We start from the raw sequence: 24,479 nt of genomic DNA, 5'->3' as shown, positions 1-24,479 counted from the left end.
TCATGTAATCTTTCTTGGCAGAAAGTGGGGACTTAAATACAGAAGATTTTGATACGCCCAGTGTAGATTTTGTGGATGTGGGGGTTTTCATGGTAATCTCTGAGACCTTTCCCAGTGGCCAGTGCATGAGTGTTTGGATGTGAGAACTGTGGGCTTTGTGGCAGTGCCCTGCAGTTTTCAGGAGAGGGAAACACGGCTGCCATATGCTAGGGCCGTACGGCTCTTCTAGGGCCCTAGTGTCCCTTGAAAGGACCAATAGTAAAGGTTAAGTGTAACACATCATTCTTGGGTATTTTTTTTTAATTTTACTTTACTAAATTTTCTCAAGTGGTTGGACATTGAGATTTAATAACCTTGTCTTCTAAGTTCATGATACTTTTAGGTGAAATTGGTGGCCAGTGAAACGTATGACCTAATTCAAGGATGAGAACTAGTGGAGTTGTTCTTTCTGACCAATTCTGGGTTATTTTGCAGTTGACTCAGTATTTGCTACTCTTCACTGAAAAGAAAGGCTAAGAAAAGAAAATGGCTCAGCTGTTTCCAAGCAGAGCTGCTTACTGCTCAAAGTTAGGTCAGCTCTTGCAAATCCCATTGATACCTCGATCTCAGGATATAGGGCAAGTCTCAAATGAAGAAATTACTTTCCCCCATTGTTTTGCCTTTGCTATCATCAAAATTGACTTTGCTGTGTGGTTTCTATATTTGTAGCTGCAACTTCAGAGCCTGTTCTAAATTTCATGGCCATCCTTGCACTCTTTGCAGAGAATGGCATGAAATGCTGGCTTTTATAGCTCACTTTCACTCTTTTCCTGATGTTTGGGTTATTACTGGTTGGTTGGTTGTCACTCAGTTACCTACTAGTTATTCTCAGGCTGATTGTTTTGCTCTTACTGCAAATTTTCTATTGCTCTATGCCATCGAAGATGAGGATTTGCCCTTCTTACCAGGATTTTAATAGCTCCACATGAAAAATTGGTAGATCCATGTAGCTGGAAGGATTTGGCTGATAAGGACATGTTCTGGAAGATTAGGAGAGTAATGAGTGTCACCCTAAGGCATCTTCCATTAATTCATACTTTCAGATTAAATGTGAAATACTTTTGTTCCTGAAGTAATCTAGACATTTAGCAAGCTGTTTTTTGGTAAAAGCAGTAAGAATTAGGGGTAATGAGAGATCTCAGAAAACTGTTCTGATTATTATTTCTTCTTTTTTGTAACAGCAAATACATATTCCCCATGTCCTTCACTTTATCCACATGTGCCAAAAGGTTGCAAGTTTTAAATGATCACTAAAATAGTTAAACAATTATTCTTCTTGTTCCTCTCATAATCCTCTGGAAATCGGGAAGAAAGATTCCAGGAGCCAGTTCTCCTGCAGGAATGAAGAATATACGGATCACTGGTTTTGGAGTATTTGTCCACTCCATGGACTGGTTTGAGTGTCAAGATCTGGCAAAGAAATTTAGCTGGCTTCCCCAAGGGAGTGAAAGCTGTTGAAGGCAGTGAATGTAATCTAAGTAGATTCGTTTTGCTTTTCTAATGCTTCTGCCAAGGATCCCCTAAGCTCTCACAAAAGTGCTGCTAAATAGAAGAAAACTGTTGCGCTTGACGTATACGTTTGCCTTTAGTGGCATATATTCACATCATCTTTCATTTTGGACATGAGGGGTATAGCGGCGCGCTCCTCCCTCCGGCGCTCCAACACTGCCGCCTGCAGGGCCGCGGCCCCGGCCCAGCGGGGCAGCCGGGGCAGCCTCGCAGCTCGACTCGTTTCCACTCGTGCGGGAGAGTGACGCGTGGGGCTGCCCGGGGCTGGGCCATAACCGGTGACTTTGTTTCTGTCCCACTTTTTTGCGTTTTTAATAACAGATGCGCGTCCTGCGATCCAGTACATCGATGTCCGAGAATGTGCACTGGCTTCCTTCCAAACCAAATGTACAGGTCTATGGTCTTTTTTTCTTTTGCATAAAGCACACTAGTAATTCACCTTAATAAATTCAAAGCATCGTTAAATGCGGAGAAACAGTTCTTCTGTCAAAGTTTAATTTACTTTTTTTTTTTTTTCGGTCTGGCTCTGACTCGGTCATGCTTTATTAAAATTATTTTGGTGGCTTTTCTGTTGCATGTTTTCTGATGTGGAAAAACAAATCAAAACCCACTTATCACATGAATCATTGTTAAAGTCAGCAGTAGTCCTCTGTGTAAAATCTGCCAGTAAAAGCCAGGAGGATGGGGATTAAACCTGGAGCACATTAAATTAGTTCCAGTCTATCCTGAGCAGGCTCTGCATTGCTTGCTTAGGCAGGCAAAACGGAAATAGGCAGTTTATAACAAGGCTGGTTTAAAAACTGTGGGGTTCATTTGAAAAAGATTTATATCCCTAACTTATATAAACATTACAAAAGTGGGCTGCAAGCAGGAGGCAAATCTTTATCGAAATCTCTTTAAGAGCTTTTTCACTGTGAATAAAATGGACAGCATGTCCTCTTGTTTGAAGATTCGCCAATATTTGTACAATAATCTTTTCTCAATGCTCTGACTAATTAAAATATGGCTCAGGGTAGAACAGCGAGACCACCTACTGGTAATTTGCTGGGATCTGACAAAAGTGGCAATGACTGAAGTGGCAAAGGGAAATTATTTGGAGGCAGGAGGAAAGATTGTCCCGAGACTGGTTTAGGTTTGCTGTATTGGTTATTTTAAAAAAGGGGAAATTTTAACGAGAAAACAACTGCTTCTAGATTTATCTCCACCCACCCCCTTTCCTCAGTAGATGCTGCTGGTCTTAAACAGTAGCATAGAAACGTTGTGGGTTTTCTGATCTTTACTAGGGCCTGAAGAACTCTCTGCTGGGAAGGGTGGAATGTTTGCTCCAGGAAAACTAAAAGTAGTCTGGGATGTGAGGGTGACTCCAGCTCCCAGCTGGAGTATCTACTCACATTGTAACATTTGGGGGTACCTTAACTGTGATTATGTTATTTTTAAAGTTTATTTTTAGAAGGATTAAACATACATTAGTGCAGTAAGACCCCTGGTTTTATTTTTAGTATTAACACACAATTTTATTTCTAGCTGTTGCAATACCATTTTACTTCATTTATTTAGGGTACATGTTATAAGAGTTGTCCAGATCCTGGATTTAACAGAAAGTGCTTTTCATATTTCATTTTGATGTTAATAAACAGTGTCTAAAAGAGCTTTGTAATACTAGTTTGCCTTCCAAACAGGATCCAAATCTCAGATAAATGACTTAAAGTATTTTGTGAGTTGTAACATATAACCAAGATCCTCTGGATTTTCTCATTCAAACGATGGTTTCTCATACCTCTTTCTTTTTTGCTGGCATGGTGTCTCCACACGGAATATCACTTATGCCCAAAATGTCTGATTCTCGTGGCCTGAGAGCAGACTGACAGACGGCTTGTTAGAAAAGCAGGAGCTTTCTGTGCTGTGCTGGGGGTAAAGAATTTTCTAGTAGTTGCCAAAAAAGTAAGTATTTTTCTGCTGCTATAGTGGTATGTGTACGCTGCAGCAGAAGACATGTACAGTAGAGGTTGGAAGCACTCCCACCCTGAGGTGCAGGGAGCCAGATAAGAATAGAAAACACATCAAAGGGCTATGTTTTCTCTCTTGCAAGAGTTGTGCAAGAGAAATTGCAAGGTAAACAGACATACCCATACTGGCTTTTGAAAAAGAAGCCAGTTAATACTGAGCTCCATCCATGTCAGCTTGATGACTGTCAATACTCTAAACAGATTACAGGAGGCTAAGAATGTACCTCTGCTGGATTGCTATCAGCATACCATGACTTGTAGTGTATGTGGGGACTGCAAAGGGAGTTATTTGCTGCACTGAATGTTATTACTCATACCTGGGACTCAGCATCAGAGTATCAGAACACTTGAATGAATGCTTGGTAGTGTGAGGAAGCTAACACTGCTTACAGATGGAGAAAAACAAGAAGCTCACAGTCAGACATGGAGGAGAGCATCAGCCTCCAGACTCTCAGTCTGGTGCCTGTCTCTCCTACCAAAAAGCACAACAGGGAACTAGACAATATCTTGGTCACCATCTAGCATATGCAACTGGTTTTGTAGGGGTTTTTTGTTTGTTAGATTTATTTTGTTTTGGGTTTTTTTTAACATTGCACAATCAACCACATTTTTTTTTGCTTGTTATTGAAATCTGAATTGTTAAGTGTTAAAACTCAGCACATTTTGGTATTCCTCTGGAATAATATTTTTTTTTTTTAAAGTTAATATAAAGCTAGCTTAAGCCATGTCTAGGCTTATATTTAAGGCTTTTTTTTTTTTTTTTAAGTTAAAATGGCATGGAATATACATTTCCCCAGATCTTCAGAGTGAAACTTGAACATAAGAAATCCTTTCTGTATGAAGCAACTAGGAAATATATATGAAAGTAACTGAAAACTTCTGAAGTCCTTAAATGTTTGGAATGGCATGCATGATTTAAGTGTTTGTAGATATTGGGACCAGATGTCCTGTGCTCCAGTCAGCTCCCTTTGCACAAATGTGATATCATGAAGGATAGTTATGCTGACTCAGGCCTTTGGCTGAGTGGGAGGGAAATCCCAGGGGGACAGAAAGCCAGGATTGTTTTTCTAGTTATAGCTCATGCTGGACAAACAAATGGGGAGGAGGTGTGGCAGGAGCAATCCCTGGCAACCAGGATGCCCTCACATGGCCCTTGAACTGGCAGTGGGAGAGCAGCCCGACATCTTCTCCATCTAGAGCAAGGATCCAGCTGCAAAACCACTTCCAGTGCCACCCAGCATGGCCGGTTCCCACGGGGGGTTGATGGGAGCACAAAAAGGAGCCGAAATGGGAGAGAACCTGCTGCATGCCAGCCAGGGAAAGGGCACATGAGAGTGTCGTGGAGCATTGTGATTGACAAACAGGTGTTGGGCATACTTTCTAATAACTGGTGTCCTAAAAGATCACACACCCATACACAGATGTGCCCAACCCAGGGCCTGCAGTCTGTTCACTGCTGCATGTGAATACCAGCATGGAGGATTCCTGCCCAGTTAAGGAGCTGAAGGAACAGCTTATAGGCAGTTGATTTAAACTGCTTGTAAAGAGACCTATTAGCTTCTAGAGCAAGAAAACATTTCCAGGGTGGGATGAGAAGATTAAAAGAACGGGATTTCAGAAGTTTTTCATCCTACCACTATGACAGTCGAAAAATAATTAAAATTTTGCCCATGCCTGTCTTTCACTTGATGTTTTATATTAGATATATGATCAGTAGTCATTGCGTCTGCAGTTCTTGTGCATTTATAGGGAAAAAAATATATCCTTTACTTTGAAGTATCTCTTGTTTCTGTCATCTGCTGCTCTCTGAAAGGTAGTAATCTGATTAGTTTTTAATGGCAGTGGAAAACTGGACAAGAAGATCAAGGTTTTAACCTGATACGTTTCGTAGGATGAAATGAGATATAGTTGTATAATTAAGCTTGTTTTATTCTTCCCAGCATGAAAAAGGGAAGAAAAATGTTCTTCCTTGTGCAACTCATGCCACAGTGAGCATCATCTAGTGAAGATGTCCTGTCAATGAAAGATTCCTTCCACACACAAAAATGGATAAGGGGCTCATAAGTTGCAAACTTAATCACGCATGTGACATCTGTCTTTAATCACCATGAAAGCCTGAATCCTGTTTAAAGCATGGTTAGCCTTGTACAAGGGCTAGAAATGTCAGTACTCTATTGTGATAACATTTACTGTACTGATTAACAGCTGTGGTGCTCTGCAGCGGACTGATAATCTGCCTTCACATGTCTTTGTGTTGCCGTTCTGTCTCCTTCCTGTGGTTCTAGCCAGGACTGTGAGTAGAGTAGCGGGATCTTCTCCTATACAAACCTCCCATGTCTGTATATTTTTGCCTAGTGGTTTATGTCATATACTATGTCTATCTGCATATCAAGGTATAAAATATTTTAAAGACAATGCAAAACTTTTCCAAGTTAGCTGTTTAAATTAATATCTGTAAAATGCAGTAATGTGATCCAGCATCTAGTGTCGTATGACTGTCTCATGCAAGTTGACGTTTTAAGTGGCTTTCAAGTTTCTTGACTTGTAGGAGTTTCAATTCCTAGTATTTTGGTAAATTCCAACAGTTTCTGGCAGGTATGTTTATGTTAGTGGTAGATTTTTCACTGGGTTTTGGCCTTTTTTAAGAAAATGAGCAAAAGAGAAGGGATAGACAATGCTGCTTGGCTCAGATCGGGATCCATTTCCACAAATTGTCAAAAAGAAGTTGGGTCTCAGGGATACTGTGAAATGGGGTATATTTTGGTCCAAATAGTACCCTTAATCAGCATATTTTGGCTACTAGTGTAATCTCTAATCATTACTAAAAGCTATCAGGAATATGTTTGGCACTAACTTAGTTGGAATCATGATTTGTATGCTGCTTTGGCACAAACTGGCATTGGTGCTTGTGGCAATGTATGATACATGTCTTGATTGTTAATGCTGAACATCTAGGGGCAGAAGGTGACTGGATTTGTTTAAAAAAGTTTGATGGTGAGGTAACACACTTAAACACAAAAAGCCAACATCAGTAAGAAAACCGATTTATTTCAAATGAACCCAAACAGTCGTGTAGGCTCCAGACTCCTTTTATTTTTCACCTGTTAGGACTTGTTCTTCCATTTTACCCTTGTCCAGGCCATCTCATTTTTTCATTTTTGGTACCAGTGTCCACCATGGACTGACCTATCACCAGAAGTCTGGAGGTTTCCCTGCAGCCCTGAGGAGTGTCTGGAACATCTGATGTTAGACTGCTGTAGGAATGAAGCATGATGCATAGAACAAAGGGCTGACAGAGAAGAGGTACCTCAGAAGAGGCAAGAATGTGGAGGAAAAGGCACAAGATGGGGTTGTTTTGACTCAGTGTCCTTTTATAACTTACTGCTGTGTGCCAGCCCCCCACAGCATGTACAGTATTTCAGTATGTATTACTTTTACCCTTACTGCTATTTCTAAAGGATTTTCCCCTCACAGTTCACAATTCTTTTCACTGCAATTAAGCACTGTGCCAAAGAGTTTATGGTTTTATTCACCAGATGCATTTTATGAGTAGTGTTTTATTGCGTGAGACCACTGAGTTTGTGCTTTCTGCTTGTTTTCTGTCCTTTCACACTCCAAAGTCTTTCTGAAATATGCACACCACTGAGAGCATCTCCACTAACTTGAGAATTGGAAAAATCAGTTTCACCTTCCCTTGTTCTTCCTGTGCCTTTCTTGACTAGATTCGAGAGCTGTCTCTTACTCTGGAATTTTCTTCTGTCTAAAGAGACATACATAAACTGTTATTCTTCCTTTTGATGAGCCAGCTACCTTTCACCCTGAAGAAATTTACTTTTCTATTTGTTTTGTAACTCTGTCCAACATTGTCTGTAGTTTTCCACAGCTTAGAAATGTAGACACTGGATCTGGGCACCATATATTATTGGAATTATTCCTGACAAGTGCCACATACTGTAATAAACCTGCTCCCCTACTTCTTTCCCCTGGATACTCTATTTTGTAGTCATATTAGTCCTTTTGCTTTGACTTTGAGGTAAATAAGACAATTCTGGATTGGATCAAAAATGTAGCTGAGCTAGTGTGCTTTTTCTAACCATACTCAAAAGCAGCTGCCTACAAAAGATTAAGAGAAGAGGACAAGGTTATGTAATATTCTCCCAGCTCCAACCATTTTAAGTTCTGGAACAGATGTTGTTTCTCTATATGTACTAGTATTTGACAGGAATTTTTTCCCCTGTGAGTTTTCCCATCATTGTGAAGCCAAGTAAGAATTTAGCAGCACAACCACCTTTGGGAAAGGAGTTACACATCTGAGCAAATTACATGAAGAACCACCTCTATTTAATTTGCTTTCTAAACTGGCTCTTACCTGTTATTGCTGGGACAGAGAGTGAGCAGTCAATCCCCACCTTCCTTCTCTAGACCACTCATAATTTTTTAGACCTTTTAACCCCTCTGGGTCATCTGTTTTTCCAACTTGAAGGATTATAGCTAGTGATCTGTGCAGGGATTTCTGTCCTTTTCTTTCTCCAGAGCGTTTCTCAAATCTTTCTCAGTAATCGCCTCCCAGGATAGAATCCCTTCCTCATGCAGATACGGTCTGAACTACTGAATGAGTGATTTGGTTGTACTGTATTTTTCTTGATTTATACCTCTTTTATTTGTTTTCTGTCCCTGTGGATTCTTAGCCTTTGCTTTATAGTGACTGAACGCTTTCCCATTGTTCTCAAACCCTGTATGAGTTTTAACCTCCTAGGATATTATGTTATCCTTGTGCCCTTTTCTGAATTTTGAACTCCTACCATCTTCTGGCAGTTTTCCCAATATTCCAAGGCTTATAAAAACAAACAAACAACCTCAAAAAAGCACACACAAAAAAATCCTGACATGCATAGGACCACAGTCTTTCTCTGATACATGTTTTATCTTGGCTGTGTCTGCACTCCTTTTTCATTCTTCTGACACTGTTTTTGCCATGCTGATTCATGTTTTTACCAAGCATGTCTGTAGAAGCAATCACAGCTAAAAGCTTTTGACTGAGTAGGTTGGAAGTCCTCCCTTTTTAACTTGCTGATGAGTCTCTTATGTCAGACATGCGGTGATTTAAGTAAAATTGTCCTTATCCTTGTAGAGCTTTGTCTAATAAAATCCAGACTTATTAAATATCCTTTTTTCAGTATGCTGTTGCTGCTGAGCCCCCATGAACCCATTAAAATATCTTAACACAGCTGTACACTTAGACAGTTTCCAAAGAGAGAGGGAAAAACTGGACCATATGATCTAATGATACAGTGCCAGACAGCATAACTCACAGGGATGAGGTGATTTCTGAACTGTGGAAGATTAGATATTAGTGGGTTTATTACAAGCTTTTGTGATGGCATTTAAATTTTCTCAGAATGTCTGTGTAAGTCTTTCAGTTCTGATACAGTAACTCTTGTAACTCAAGAAACAAAAATAATGGAAGAAGTTGTAAGGTGATTGAAAATGGGAAATTGTTGTCAAACAACTATGGTGCTCAGTAAAGGTAGGAGAAAGGTGATAGGAGGAAATCTTAATTATGTTGTTCAAAATATAATTTCTTTTTATGTCCTAAGGAAGAAAACTACTGGAATGTACTACTTTGGCTATGGGTTACAGTGCAATCCAATTGCTTAGGTCATGATCATGGGCTAGGGAGTTTTTGGCTGAAAGAACTGTCCTGGGCTTTGCTTTTGATAGGGCTTGAACAGCTTGTTTTAAATATTTTTGTTGTTATCACATATTAGCTGTTAAGTGTTGGTGGTGCAGTTTGGAATTATGCAAGACACATGTTAAAAAAAAAAATAAATCTCTGACCGTAAGAGCTTACAAATGTTGTGCTTTTTAAAAGCTTTATGTTCTAAGTTAATTTTTCTTGCCTTTGACTCATCACTGTGTTTTGCAGTAAGTGCTAACATCCTGGATAGATATTCAGCAGGTATAAATTGGCAAACAAGTGTTGATATGTGTAGTGTTGACTGATAGACACAAATTAAGAATCTGGCTATATGACAGTGTATTGAAGAAGTCATCCAAAAAGCAGATTGTTATTTCTATAATTTCCTTTTATATCTCTTGGCAACCTTAAACTCTAGTTCATGTAGGCTTCAATCCAGTATTGTTGCATAAGGAAGCAGTCCAATCCTTGGCCTTCATGGCTAGTGTGTTTCTGTGGCCAAGCAGTAAACCTGAGCAGAGAACCAGTCTGATTAAAATGATTTGTTTTAATTCACAGTCACAGAAACACTTCAGCAGGCGCAGAAGGAAGATGCTGTGGTAGGCAGAAGGCAAGAATGAAGGCCAATTAGGAGAGCATGAACACAGGATGAATGTGAATCTGTGTCTTTGACATCATAAGCCAGGTTGAAAATAGCTTTAAAAAAGCTGACTAGTTTTCTTTTATTTGCTTTCTATTTGTTTACAGTAGAATTTTAAACTCTGTCTACAGGGGCTGCCTGGAAATTGTCTCTGCAGTTTTGAGAATGTAGTTCCTGGGGCTATGCTCAGAGTGGGTGATAAATGCAGAAAAGGGGACAGGAGATAGAAATGGGTCCGTAGGGATATTTCATTAAAGACAGAGGAGTCATTAAGAGTAATGACAGAGGAGACAGGTCCTAGATGCTTTTACTGTTTCCTGTGTCTCTCACTGGCAGTTTAGTTCTCCACTACTTTCTTTATATGCGTGTTCTTGGTGGATTTCTGTATCATCTATCAAGTGAATAGACAGATGCTGCCATTAAAGAGAGGAAGATGCAAGTCTTATGGTATTGACAGAGGCAAGTCATAAACATGTTTTGGTCCCTAGCAAAAGGCAGTGTGAACTTTCTCCTTACCTTTAATGATTCCCACTTTGTTTTTTTACTGGAAGTGGCCATTTATTGCCAGCATCTCACACCACCACTCTCAGGCTGCTGAGTTCACTGGATGCTTTGTCTGCTTTCCCCTAAGGCTAAAGTTTACTCCTTTCCCCTGCAAGAGGAGGCTTTGTCAACCTTCCCCAGCTGGAAACATAAGTTTGAGAATAAAACTCTTCTGGCATCCAAACTCACTTCCTGCAAAAGGAAGTGTACAGACGGTAGACTTCAGTTATCAAAATTATTTCATCCTCTTCTTAAATAGTCTGCCTGAATAATTGGATGTTATATATTTTGATGCTGACAGATCGAGGGGTTTCCTAACTGTGAGAGTGTAGTACTTTGAGGACCTTCATGTTTTGTGTTGTGTTTTGGGTTGGTTATTCTTCAATTATACCCTACAAATATGTAAAGAGAAGACAAAGAGAAAGGTACATTGTTATCAAAACCTGCCCAAGTCAAGAATTATAATGATTTATAGAGCTTCTTATGGAAAAAGATAATTTGCGTGGTAAGATCATACTTATTTATTGTGTCAAATCACTAGTCACCCATAGGCCATTCAATGAACGCTAAACTCATGGAATTACTGTTCTGTTGGAAGTAGGGAGTACAGACATCTTCTCACCCATATGGAAATTACGTGCAATCAAACCCTAAATCTCAGGTGGCCAAACACTGTAAAATGGCAAGTAAGAGAACTGCAGCGTTTGATTTATGGGCAGCTGAGCACTGCAGGCAGCTAAGACTCCTCCTTAGCTTGGCAGCGCCTCTGGTTTTCACTGACTACAGCTGTAGAGATCTGTTGCCATAGAAGTTTCTGAGCTGGTTTTGCATACCTATGAGGTCCTACCTTGGTGCCATTCTCACTTTTAGCAGTAAGAATATTCTGCCTTTGTCTGGATAGTGGGGAAGCTAATATGGTGGCAAAATCACAAAATGTCAAACCCAGGTAAAACGTAACAGATCAAATGCAACAACATTGCAAGCTGCTTATTCTACAACTCATGAGCTCTGTTTTTCCACCTAAGTTATCAATAAAAGGAACTTCTATTAAATAGGGCAGTTCAGGAATGTGGGGCAGCAAATGACCCAAGGGCTTGTGTGTTTCCACTGATACTTCTGCTGGTTTTACCTGAGCCGGGTTTGAGTGTTGTTTTCTAGTTTTGTTTTTCCCCAATAAAATTCCTCACTGTTGTAAAGCTGTGTGGCTCCCATTCCAAAAAGTTCTGTTAACTCATGCAACCTCTGAAGGAATTAAACATGTTTTGCCTCCTAAATGGAAAGCTGCTAGAATATTTACGTAGTGAAGTAGTCTCTTAAGATTTATCTCCTCCCTCCTCCTGGATTTTAAAAGAAAATAAATTCCACTTGCTTGAAGTTGATTTTTGCTTTAATATTTTTAATGATGTGTTGAGGACAGTGGGCTGGAAGCTCAGGGATTAGAGTGCTCAGTTCTCTTCTCAATTTTGTCAGGGACACGTGTTAATTCAAGTAAACTCTGACCCTCCTCTTCTCTTCCTCCCCAGCACACTCTGTTTTCTATTGTATAAAAGATATCTAATGATACATATGGCTTTAGATTCTTACAGGTTTATTTAATACTGAAAATAATGCCTTTCACAGAAATGCTAAACATTTTTTCTTGGGTTTATTACACTTCCTCTTAATTCCTGTAGAACCTTTAAATCACATTTTAAATGTCACTTTTGAAGCACAATATCATGTTCACTGTTTAAAAACTGAAAAAAAAGATTTTTTTACTTTCTTCACTGTTCTTCCATCTGCCAAAACTCGGTTCTTTTGCAAAAATCAGCAAATTGACGTCAGTTCATTTACCCTTAGGGATAGTAAATTATTACACAGCTTAAGTTATAAAAATAAATAACGAAGGAGGGTGGAGGAAAGAGATGGAAAACAACAAAAATCTATCACAAACTCTCCCTGGATTCTGAAGCATATATGATTATAGCATCAAAATGTCCAAACAATGCAAGTGAGCAGAAGGCGTTAGAGCTTGGGCCTTAGCTGGCTCTGCATTAAGCAGTGTTAATGTTTTTACACAGGCTTTGGAAAGCTCAGAACTGATCTGTTTTTATTATTTTTATTGGCTCCCTTGATGATAGACAAATGGGGCTAACCTGAGGCCAACATAACCAGCAGGAAATTTGGGTCATGGGTAGTTACATTTTTAAAACTTGTGTTTTAGGGTTGTTCAATCAGGGTAATTGATTGATTGTTAGGCGGTGCAGGGAGCCTCTAAATCATCGGAGGTGGCCAGATAATGACAATCTGCCAGTGGATTTTGTTTGAGGCAAATTTCCCAGCTTTTTTTTTTTTTTTTTTTTTTTTTCATGCACGCTCCAGTCCAACTGGCCTGTTTGGACAAAATAGCCTCTGAAACTTGGCAGTTCCATTTGAAGTCCTCTGTAGTGCCATTTCCCAAGAGATAAGGGAAAAACATTCCAGAGAAGTTCATAACCCAGAAAGACCCTACGTGCGTTCTGAAGTTAACGGTTTATTATAGCTCTTTAATTTTTTTTTTCTCTTTCATTTTTACTTTGAAGATAAGAGGTGGCAATTGTTGCTTTAAGTTGTTGAGTTTTAGCCCTACAGTAAATCATCCTGAAAGTTTAGACCTATTTTTTTTTTTTAGCATGTATATTTGAAAGTTTGCCAGAGATGCTGTACACGTGTACTCTCAGGAGCTACTATCCTCAAGCAGAAGCTGTTGACCCTACTTTTTTATACAACCATGTGCATCCTCAGTGCTCTATGCATTTGGATTAATTTGTTCATACAGAACAGAGCTTTTTCAAGAACTCATCTTTGGTGTTGTAAGAGCATGCTATGAGATATTTAGAGATGGGGTGAAGTAGGGAGTTTGTATGTTGGGAGGGGATGGAAGAATAGTAGATGGTAGATTATATTCAATAATATGTGGCATAGAGCTTGCTCTCCTGGAAAGTGAATTCAGATTAATATAGATTGAAGCTTGTCGTCTATTCCAGAATAACTTCACTTGTAGGTTAGTCTTCAGTTCTTAGGCTTTCTCCCAGTAGCTGCATAGCTCTGTATTCCTTGGAAGTTTTGTCTTTTTCCATTTTAGGATCTGGATGATCTGGTATTTATTGTACTGGAGTACAGATGAGAATTTGTGTCTGTCACTTTTCAAGAAGGGAGCAGGTAATATTGAACAGAGGTAGGGCTGAATTGAAATTTGGGAACTGATGGCCTTGTCTTGAGGGTGGCCCAGCTGCCAGCATGTGCCAGACTGGTGCCAAACACCATAGATTTGCTTCCCAGGCAGAGTAGTGCCTGGACTTGCTGTGCATGTGATTTAATGCTCCCTGCCCAAATACACACAGGGTGCCAACCCCTCCCGGATTTCTAAATGTTCCTTTTTGGCTCCCACATGCTTTTGACCACTGTAGCTTTGTAATTTACTGCTTCAAGTCCACAGTTGCACTTACTGTTAGGTTTAGCATGTGGGTAGTTAGAAAATTCTTCTATAAGGTATGTATTCGAACAGAAACATAACATCTGACCACATTAAAGTCCCTTGAAAGATGGGTCCATGGCAAAACTTGTATGTCAGGAGCAGGGTGGGGCCCAAAGTCTGCAGAAGTGTTGTTTCCTATAGCACAGGCTGGAAAAAAAGTTTCTTGAGAACTTGAGTAATTCATGCTTTCTTTATGAGCGAGATCTGTAGTGGATTGGTGTAAGTATAAAAACTACGGTTTATGAGATGCTTGTTAGCGTTGCTGAGATTGTCAAAAAACAGCTAAAACAAAATACAACCAAAACCATGATTCCCTGAAGTATTGTATGGAATACTCCAGGAGATGAAACTTTTATTTTCTGTGTTCCTAAAATTAGACTCGGAAATACCTGCCCAGTTTTCAGAAAAAACTACTCAGTTGTCAGAAGAGCTCAGAACTAAACTAATGCAGTTAAAAGCAGTGATAAGTCTAATTGCATGATTTTCTTATTGTATAAACTTGTGTCTCTTTCTGGTTAGTTTGTTTTGTATTTTATTTACTTATTGTGAATCTATTTAAAGGGTATATTATTTGCTATGGTAACTGCTTACAATGACTAGTCTGTTTGAAGTTACTGTAGTAACAACCAAGAATAAATGTTTGCAGACTTAACTCTTTGGATTATAAGAGATTTGATGTTACCCTGTACACTATAAATTGACCCACAGGTTTTCACAGGAAGCTGTTTGGTTATCACAGGGCAAGAGACAGGGTACTGGTGTTGCAGGAGACCTCTTGGATGGATCAGATCAGTCACTGCCACTGAGAGAGGAAGGCTGTTGTTCTCTCTTCCCACACCTCCCTGCCCCTGCAGGAGCAATATGCTCCTTCTGCTTGCCTTGTACTGGCCCCGCTTCTCACCTGATCCCACTGCTGAGCTGCAAACTAACCCACAGCAGAAAACTGGTGTGTGGAGATTTCATACGCAGGTGTGTGCACGCAGCGAGGGTGGCACTTTGGCAGTATCATTAGCCACTCTGCTGTCCTGAGTGGCAGAGACCCGCACAGTGGATCTAAACTCCAGCTTTGGTGTTACATGATGTCAGTGTGGCACTTCAGGGGATTTGTGTCTCAAGCCTCCTTTTTACAACCACAGTAAAGCTGTACAGACACCTCCCACATATCTTAGAAGAAGTAAGTGCAATTTCAACTGCTGAGAATTTAGGACATCCCAGCAAACTCTCAGTTCCCCCCTGCTTTTCTCTGCCAGCCTTCCTCTCCTTGTGTACATGTGATCATCTTTCAGCCTCACTGTCATGTACTTCTCCCTGCTTCCGCATGATCTTTGCCTTACCTTGCAGCATGGATGTGCTGTGAGAATGAGCCTGACCTGCCTAGCAAAAAAGGGGTTTCAGTGGCTTGAGAAGCTGGTGAGTGTGTTGTGAAAAAGGTAGAGGGAGAAGAGGGTTAGGGCACACAGCAGGCCATTGATTGCTGCCCTGTCCTTGTCCTGTCATAGAGGTCTTTTAGGAAACCATGATGATCACTTAAACCATGTGCTTCACAGGTGGTTTCCTCTGTTTCTAATTTTCTGGGTTTCTGACCTGAAAGCATAGGGTCAGGTTTGCAGATGTGCTGAGAGCTTGCAGTAGCAACTGAGAGTCAATGGGAGATGGGCTTTGACCTCCCTGCTCAAGTACAAAATCAGGCCCAAGGCGGAGGCCTGAAATTTAGAGGAAGCATTTGACCTTGTGCTTTGTAGCATTTCTATCCATATTGCAGAGACTGATGCTCTTGTCCTCTTATCATACTGGTACATGGAGAAGATCTCATCAGCAGCCTTTTCAAGTTCTAAGATGCTGCTATCATGAGTCCCTAGGAAGAAACTTGTAGGAAACTAATAAATTTGTTGTCTGAACAGCAAATAAGTCACGCGACCATGTGCTGTCAAATAAGAATGCAAATATTGAACTATGTTTCATTAAATGAGCGCTGCTATTATGGGAAATAATAACTTGCAGAGACAAGCAGGAGCATTTCTGATGCTAACCGATAAGCACTATGGGGGAAATCTGACATGATCTTCCTTCTGTTTTTCAGACTATTGGCGAGTCAGAAATGCCCAGTGTTTTGAACCAGTTATTACCAATGATCAAGTCTTATAACAAGAGGACGAAATATGATTATACCTTCGAGGACTTTCTTGTCTTGCTGGTATACATGTATTCTGTAGTTGGAGAAATCAAAAGTGGAAAAGAGCTAGATGCAGCTGAAGAAGAGGTGAAAAAGGCCCTAGTCAAGGCCATTAATGATGAGCCACAGCTATCTCCTTTGTTGCAGAAAATAACAGGTAAGATTCTGCTTGTGTGGTGAGAAATTGGATGGCTGGGAATGCAGGAACTGGGAGAAACATAAAAGCAGCTTGACTTGTCTGTGGTGCTGAGGGTACGTGAGTAAGCACAAGGATTTCCTGTAGATTTGTTCCATCTCCCATGTTCATATATGCCAAATGCTGACAGGCTGTCCTTGAAGAGTGCTGAGTCTGATGAAAGCTCTACAAGTTGTTCTTTTTGTTAAAGGTTGGCTAAGTTTGTGTGTTTTCATAAGGTAATCTTTTCCACAACTTCTTTCATTGATCAGTGTAAAGTTGACCCTGGGAAGTCAAAATTAATTCTGGAAGCATGTTCAGTGAACCACAGTTGCTTTGTGAATATGAGGAGCTGGCCTGTCTGGCATAAAAGAAGAAATGTGTCTAAAACCAACATTGAGCTTTTTGCTGAAACAACATGAACATTAGCCTTTAAAAATAGCATGCTAAGCCTTTTTTTAGATGAGCACTCATAGAATAGGAAAGCCCTAACCTCTTGCTGCCAGTGTCATGTTTTAGAAAAAAAAATAATTGTTAAAAACATTCATTAGGATGATTGAACTATGTCTCAAGGGTGGCATATCTGAATGGCAGAAAGAATCTTGCTTCCTGCTGTACGTTTTCTCAATATTTACTAATAGTGAGCAGGTCGTTGACTAGGTCATCTTTGAGGTAGGGAGTATATGAACATAAGTCAAGATGTGAGGAGCTTATAGTTGAAAGCCTTTGTCAAGAATTGGTCTAAGTGGGGAGTCTCAAGGGAAGTGGAATAATACTGCTGTTGGTTATTCTGGTACTATTCCCTGTGGATGCTCTGCTTCAAAATTCAGGTGTGGTCTGACTCGTCTGCTGTTACTTTGAGTGTAAAATACTGTAATTGTTAAAAGACTCTTACTGAAGGAATGGACATGTTCAGTCATATGCACTGTGCTGTTACTTTAATACTCTTGGCCATGGTATCCACAGTGTTCCCAGGCTTCTTGTAGATTTTTGCTCTCCTGTTTTTTAATGCGTACTGTCCACTGTGTAGTGCTTCCCTCACAGCTTCAGTGGTATCTTCTACTGGATGCAGTAGAGTCATTTCTAAACATCCATTTTCATATTTTGCCTTTTCTGCTATGATTGACAGTGTTTTGAATCACAGTTTATCAGTTTCTCTTTGTTGTGCCTAATGTAAGTATGGGAAGATTTAAAGTCTCTGAAACTTTGGTCGAGTACCAGAGAGAAGCTGCATTCCTTTGTAAATAGATGCTTCCTTTGTTGCTCTCTATGCTCTCAGGTTATGTAGTTTTAAGCACAGATGGAGATCAAAATAGTCACTGTGCTTGTCTTATGCTCCATAACTGGTCAGTAATTTCATAGTTTTTACAAAATACTCGTATGCTTGATTTCCAGTGTGCCTGTTTCCTGAGTAAAAGTGGATATCTGGGTGTTTGCTCTCAACTTCTGGGCAGATGAACAGGTGAATGAATGTTTCAGTGCAAAGTTTCTTTAGTTTATGAAATAAAATTACTTCTGTCTTTTTACATAGTGGACAGACTATTAGAAGCATGGTGAGTGCCTGAAGAACAGCATTCATCTCTGTAGGCATAAGTATTCACTCTGTTATGTGGGGCATCTGACTATGAAAAAGAGAAAGCCTTGACACTGTGCAAACACTGTTCAGCAGTAGCCAAAGCATTCGTGTGTTATCAACATGGGTTTAGCCACAAATCCAAAACAGAGCACCATACAAGCTGCTGTGAAGAAAGTTAACTCCATCCCAGCCAGACCCAGCACTGGTAGTTTTATATCAAACAAATCATTATGTGGTGAAGTTAATTCTATGACACAAAGCCAGAGTCCTTGCATCCTTCTATTCCTGTATCTGTGTGTTTAGCACAACCATGTTTATGCTTTCTGCACAAGTGTGTGATAGTATTTCCCTTTATTTGCATGCTTTTTTTGGTTTATCTGCATTCTTTGTTTTATATCTTATTTAGAACAATGGTTCTTTTGACTTAATCATAAAAGAGGAAAAAATACTAAAACTTACTGTCATGACCAAAATAAAGATTGTCTTGGGAGGAAAGTATAAATTTCTAGGAATGCCCCTTAGGTAGTTTTCAAGCCTTTATTTATCTAACAGATTGCTTTTTCAGCATTAGTGGAATTTGCTGAATTCATAATTTGCTATATTTGCCGTACAGTTGAATTGGGAAAACTGAGGAAACATGAGCAGTCTTAGACCTCCTCTTCCTTGACCTGTGTTGTAGCAGGCCTGTGTTCCACATCTTGCTTCCCTCTGAACCCTGGGTATCTTGCTTGTGGCTTGGGAGGCAAAGCAAGTCAGAAGCATAGGAGCACCTGCAAGTTTTTTTTCAAAGGCACAGCAGGAGGGCTTTGTAGCAGGGCTGAAAGATGGCAACTAGATGACAGCACCAGTTTCTCCTTTTGATACAATACTGGTTATAATGCTGAGACATCTTCTGCTTCCAGCAGAACATACTATGAACTACAGACCGGCTGTTCCTTTTAGCAGATACACCTTGGCCTATTTTCACAAGGTCAGGTCAGCCCTACAGGTTAGCAAGAGCCATGTGTCTGGACAGATTGTGGTCCAGACCTATAGCATTCTGCCCTCATTTTACTGTAAGTCAGAAATAAGAGCAAACCTTTTTGGTCTTAAATAGCCACAAAAGTTAATTAGACTAAAATAAATTTCATTAATTATTGGAACATCTCATTCACAGTCAGAAGAAAGGAAAATATTCACGGTCATTCATTTTCAGCTTTCCATCAAGGTAAGTGATAGGAAGAATGTTAAATCAGGTATGTCAGGAGAGAAAAGTAAGCCAGTTACTGGGAGCCTTCAAGACACTGCCTGCTGGCTCACTCCTCACCTCCAGGTTCCCATGTGGGACCTGAGTTCCTGAATATTCAATATCCATTCTGCAGTAAATCCGCTCTTACTAAGTAGCTTAATCTGCAGAGCTGCAGGCTGAAGTTTCAAACCCTGTTGTTGATGCATGATTGGACAGCTTTGGTTATAGCAACAGATAGCAAAATTGACTGTTGCCTTTAAAAAGGCGTACAGAAGTAATAATGTGTAGGCTGCAAAGCCAAGCACTTCAAAGTTGAGAAATGCCAGTAACTCAGTTTCCCATGCAACCATCATTTGACTCCTGTGTGCACTGTAGCACAGTCTTCAATTTCATGATTATATAGTGTATTTTCTATGAGCCATGTCTGCATTCAGTGTATGTATGGACTGAACACCACAGAGAACCAGAACAGTATAGCTTCAGCTATTCTTACACATGATGAATAAGTACTAATAAAGTGAGACTCTCTCTCAGCAAGTAACTTTATCTGGGTCTCAGTTTGCACTTCATGAAGTGGACTGCTGCTCTTAGCTTTGTGTGACTCATTTTGGAACTTGAAGAAGAAAAGCATTAAATTACATTTTCAAGTATTAGTGATTACATGTCTTTGAACAGAGAGAATACTTTGTGCTCTGCTTTCTGATGCTCCTGTGCCTGCTGTTTTGGTTTTAGTTTGGACCCAACACTGTACTGGTTGATTTAAGTTGAAATTAAAAGCCGTATCTCAGCTGTAGCTCTGAACTGCTGCCTAAGCCTTTTGTTTTCCTCTTCTCTGCAAAGCATGGAAGGTGTGCAGTCTTGACAGATACACATTTTTGTTGGTTTTATTTGTTGTTCCCGTGGAGTCACTTGAGAAATAAAATGCAAAACCCTTGTCAAGTTTAGAAAACTTGACTTTTGAGGTCAAGTCATCAGTCAAAGTAATAACCAGGTTTATACGAGGTATCTTTTATTCCTATTGTACATGTTAAATGTAAACTTACTTACGCTTGCCTGAGTTTATGCCTATAAGAAATCTCCAGTGATGTGATAACCACACAGAACTAGTGCTAACCTCCCCCAAAAGATGTGGCTCATCAGTGCACAGGGCATATTTATGCTATGTTTGGGTTTTGGTGTTACCTAGTGAAACTGTATTAGTATTTGCAGTAGTGGAAAAGAAAGCAGTTCTCAGAGATGTTAGTCTGTCTGTCCAGTCGGCCACACTAGGTTTCCCTGATGTAGCCTAGATGATTGCAGCCCTCTGCAGAATGCGTTAAGATGCAGCACTTGCAAAAACTTATATTGTGAAAGAAGCGTAAGCACTCACAATTTCCTGGCTATTGAGTGTTAGTCTTCCCAACTTTATTGTTGCCTGAACATGTGTTTTCCAAAATATTTGTACAATAGCATTCTGCATTTATGTAACACCTTGTTTCATTGAAGCACTAAAAAAAGTATCCTGGAACTGTTAATTAAAATGAAAATGCAACACATTAATCACCCAATAAGATTTAAGAAATGTGATACAATATTTTTGCATGCATAATAATATAAAAGTATATTAGTGGTGTTGTGTTTGATGGAACTGTTAAATAGTACGTGTTGTGGTAGAGTATCTGAATGCCTTGGTAATAAAACTGAATGTAACAGTTCCAAGATTTCTCCTGGGTGTAATTTACTGCAGACATATGTTCTTCATCACTGTTTCCAGCAGAATGTTACAAATTGGAGGGGAAACAGAACAGACCAAAACATGATGGAAAATGATGCTTTTCAACAGAATGCTGGGTTTGGGGGCATTGGTGGGGGGAGGTGTCTTTTTGGCAGCTGTTAAAAAAAAAGAGCTGTGAAATACTGTATTTATTTTATCATCTTATCTGTTAATCTAGTTTTGTAAATGTCCACGTAGAGCTCTGTACAGCTACAAACATATGCAAAAGTAATGCTAATAGAGCCGCAAAGCAATTAGAAATCTATTTTTTCAGCTGCACCATTCTCTCTTTTTCATCTGCAAATCTCTGTGGGAGCTTTGTGGAGCAGATCTGCCTTTCGGGTTGTGCTCTGGAGGCCAGCAGGCACTGCCGGGCTGTGGGGCAGCCAGCGACGCTGCCGCCGCACAGCACCTCTCAGCTGCTAGGACTGCGGGTATCCGTTGCACCCTCTCGAGCATAGGTGTGGCAGGAACCCTCTTGTGCCAGTAACTGCTGTTTATCAACTTCTAAAAACAGAGTGTTTTAATCATAAAATGGATTTCTTGACCTTTTCATTGCTTTTTCTAAATTCTGTGGGTTGAAGCGTAGGCATTGCCCTATTGGGTTAAACACACGGTGTTGTGGCTACTTCTGCTTCTGGTTGTCTTCAGCACGGGATTCTTGGGGGAGGTGTTGCACATTAATGAAGTTACATGCTAATGAAGGTATCATTACCTTACTGCTAGCATTACCTAAGTATCCTGAATCCTAAAATCAATCCCAGTTTTGCAATAAGCATTTACATTCCTAGACAGGGACGGCCAGTTCCCTCAGAGGACAGACACATTCACATTTATTTGGCTGTGGTCTTAGCTTTACTGCTGGTTTGGAGCAACAGTTTCCCAAACCTGGTTATATTATGGGTAGGTAGGTATGAAATTAGGTCCTTGGCTGAGGTTATAATGTAGCCCCGTTAGACTGGATTGAATGTACCACCCACCTTGTGTAAGAGAGGGCTTCCCCAGTTTCTCAGTGGAGGTGTAGCTCAGGTATCTGCTAGTGATTTCTTCCCACCCCTCTCACATTCATGCAGTTCAGGAAAATATTGTTAAACCAACTTTGTTTAAAATCATAAAATCCAAGAGCAAATTTTGAGTGATCTTAAATTTTCCATGCTTTTATCAAAGTATTTTCTATAAACTTAATAAAGTTTCCACTAGTTTAGTGAAAGGCTAACCCTATCCCTTGTATAATATCTTATTTCCAAGTAGTCCATGAGTTTCACAGCAGAACTGATGGAAAGAAAAAAAGTCATGACTTGAAGAAAATATTTGCGCTTTTTTTTTTTTCTGTTGGGAGTTTAATCCCTACTACAAAGAGACTTTTTTCACACATTCTTAAAAGCAAAACACATTATTAATGGCAACATGTAGGCAAATTAGAGAAAGGTTAAGCTGTTATTTCTATGTGGTGTGAATATTTATGCTGAGAACTATAAATGGCTGTATTTATTCAAAATAAAATTAAAAAGCTTCAAGCAAATTGTTTCTTGCTATCATTTAGGGAAATAATAGAAACCCCAAAATTAAATATTATCCCTTCTGAGTTTTCTAAGATTACATAATTGAAGAAATTTCAAATTCTTTACTCAGAATATTTAGAGAAGTCTTAACAAGCTGTGCTGTCTTCAGGCCTCCTCAAGAGCTTCCATTTTGCCTGTTCACACTTCAGGAGCTCTGCATTTGTATTGTCTGCACAAAAAATAAGAGCCATGTGTTAGCAATGCTGGGTCCTGCTGGGGCAGTGTTGCATGTCTGGGTACAGGACTCGGGTTTAAGGGTTACACCTTGATTCCAGGCGTGCATAGGAGTCTGGCTGCCAGTAGATAGGGATCAGCTCCCCTCCAGAGCAAAGGTTTATAAGCTAAACTGTTTATGTTAAGAGTTCATGAAATGGGTTACAGAGTGTGGGGGAATACCTCAACACATCAAATAGCTAAACATTTTGAATGTCCAGACAGGCTTCTCCTGAAATACTGGTTAGCTTCTTCTAGTCTGTGATACTAAACGGTTGTTTTCATGCCTAATGTTAGTGGGACAGCTTTGCACTCCAGTTTGAATTGGGAAGAAGACCTCTTCCTGCCACGTTAGGCTGTTGTGTGTACATGGTTATAGGGTGTGTTGGTTGGGGAATCTGCTCTGTCCCGTAACCTACAAGTCCTAACTGCAGTTCTGTAATGAAGGCAAACTCCTGAAATGCCACTGAGATGGTCTGTGTAGAGCTAAATCTGCTGTGATAGACAGAAGCCGTAAATGGTGGTGTGATGTGCCTCTGCAAACTTCAGGGCTGCTGCCATCGTCTGGATGCATTACAAGGAAGAAAAACTTTCTCACAGGATGGCTTCAATCAAATGACAGAAAAGAAAATCATTTCAGATGATGGCAATGTTTCTTTCTCCCATGCTCCCTGTGTTTTCCCCAGTTACAAGGAGATGGTCCTTGCCCCACAGAGCCCTCCTGGGCTGGATGAAGATAACGCAGAGTTGGAATGAGTTTAAAATATATGTTAGAAGACAATCCCAATGGAAGGCCACCAGTGTTGGGGATTTTTTTTTTTTTTTTACTTTCCTATGCTGTCTGTTTATTTTATCTTCAGCACCTGGTTTCAGCTGGCTCCAAACTGGACAGTAATTTTCATTGAAGTGTTTATAACATAAAGTCTTTTTTTTCCTTTTTTAACATGAGACCTGCCAGCTCTGCAGGCCACTGTCTTGCTGCCAACTTAGCAGGACTTAGCCAACTGCAACAGAAAACTGATATGGTTCAATATTCATTAATGATTTGTATTCTTTTTCAGCATTTATATTCAATAGCATTTAGAAGATGCCTCTAACATCAAATACCTCTTTGCTTTCAGCATAAAATGAAAACAGAAGCTGCTTTAGAATTAGGCAACTTTTAAGAAGATACTTTTATATGTATGTGGCATGGTTTAATCCTTTCTTCTTCTTTCTTTCCATATGAGTCACTTCCTTGCAAAACCTTCAAGTTTTGGCATATTGTAAAATTATGAGTAAATTCTTGCTGTTTTACAGAGCACACCCAGCATTGCAAATCAAAAATGGTAAAGTATTAAATAACTGTCAAATTAAAGAAAAAAGCCCAAAACAAAACAAAGCAAGACAGAAAAAAAACCAACCCTTTTTTTTATGGTCACCACCCATATGACGGAAAACTAATGAGATTCTTCTTTTCCACAGACAGACATTTTAAGGTGTTTGCTGTAGATTGCAAAATTTTGCTTTGTTACACTTTAATGCCTTCTTGTAAGAGTTTCTAAGTATTCTGTAATAATTCTTGTCAATTTGGTATCTCTTTTAAATACCACTCTATGTGGATCTGATGGCACAAGGACAGACAGCATTGCCTTTGCCAAGGCAAGGAGGAATAACTGTTCACGTTAGCTATTTCTAGTTGTTTTCGTCAGCTCAGTGGTGGTATTAATTGTGCTTACCATGAGATTTCAACAGGGGTGAATTCTGCCCTTTGAATTTTGGGCAGTCAATCTGTGTCAGGCTAGCCATTCCCATGTATTTTAATGATAATGCAATATGGTGAAATCCAGTATTTCAAGAAGCAGTTGAGCCCAGACATAAAAGGGAGT

The 24,479-nt window shown here is 39.8% G+C and overlaps 1 protein-coding gene across 1 annotated transcript in view; it reads left to right on the top strand.

Moving 5' to 3' along the window:
* The window catches only part of SCFD2 (sec1 family domain containing 2), a gene marked incomplete at its 5' end in the record, with an annotated part of 197,228 nt that overhangs the window by 71,496 nt on the left and 101,253 nt on the right, over positions 1–24,479 (top strand). The window contains one exon of the mRNA XM_026846978.1: positions 16,012–16,261. Within this exon, the coding sequence (XP_026702779.1) occupies positions 16,012–16,261 (250 nt within the window). The remainder of the gene's footprint in view (positions 1–16,011; positions 16,262–24,479) is intronic.

The sequence above is a fragment of the Athene cunicularia genome, assembly GCF_003259725.1.
Source record: "Athene cunicularia isolate RWA chromosome 4 unlocalized genomic scaffold, athCun1 chr4_part1, whole genome shotgun sequence".
Lineage (NCBI taxonomy): Eukaryota > Metazoa > Chordata > Aves > Strigiformes > Strigidae > Athene > Athene cunicularia.
This window is presented reverse-complemented; position numbering and strand designations above follow the sequence as displayed.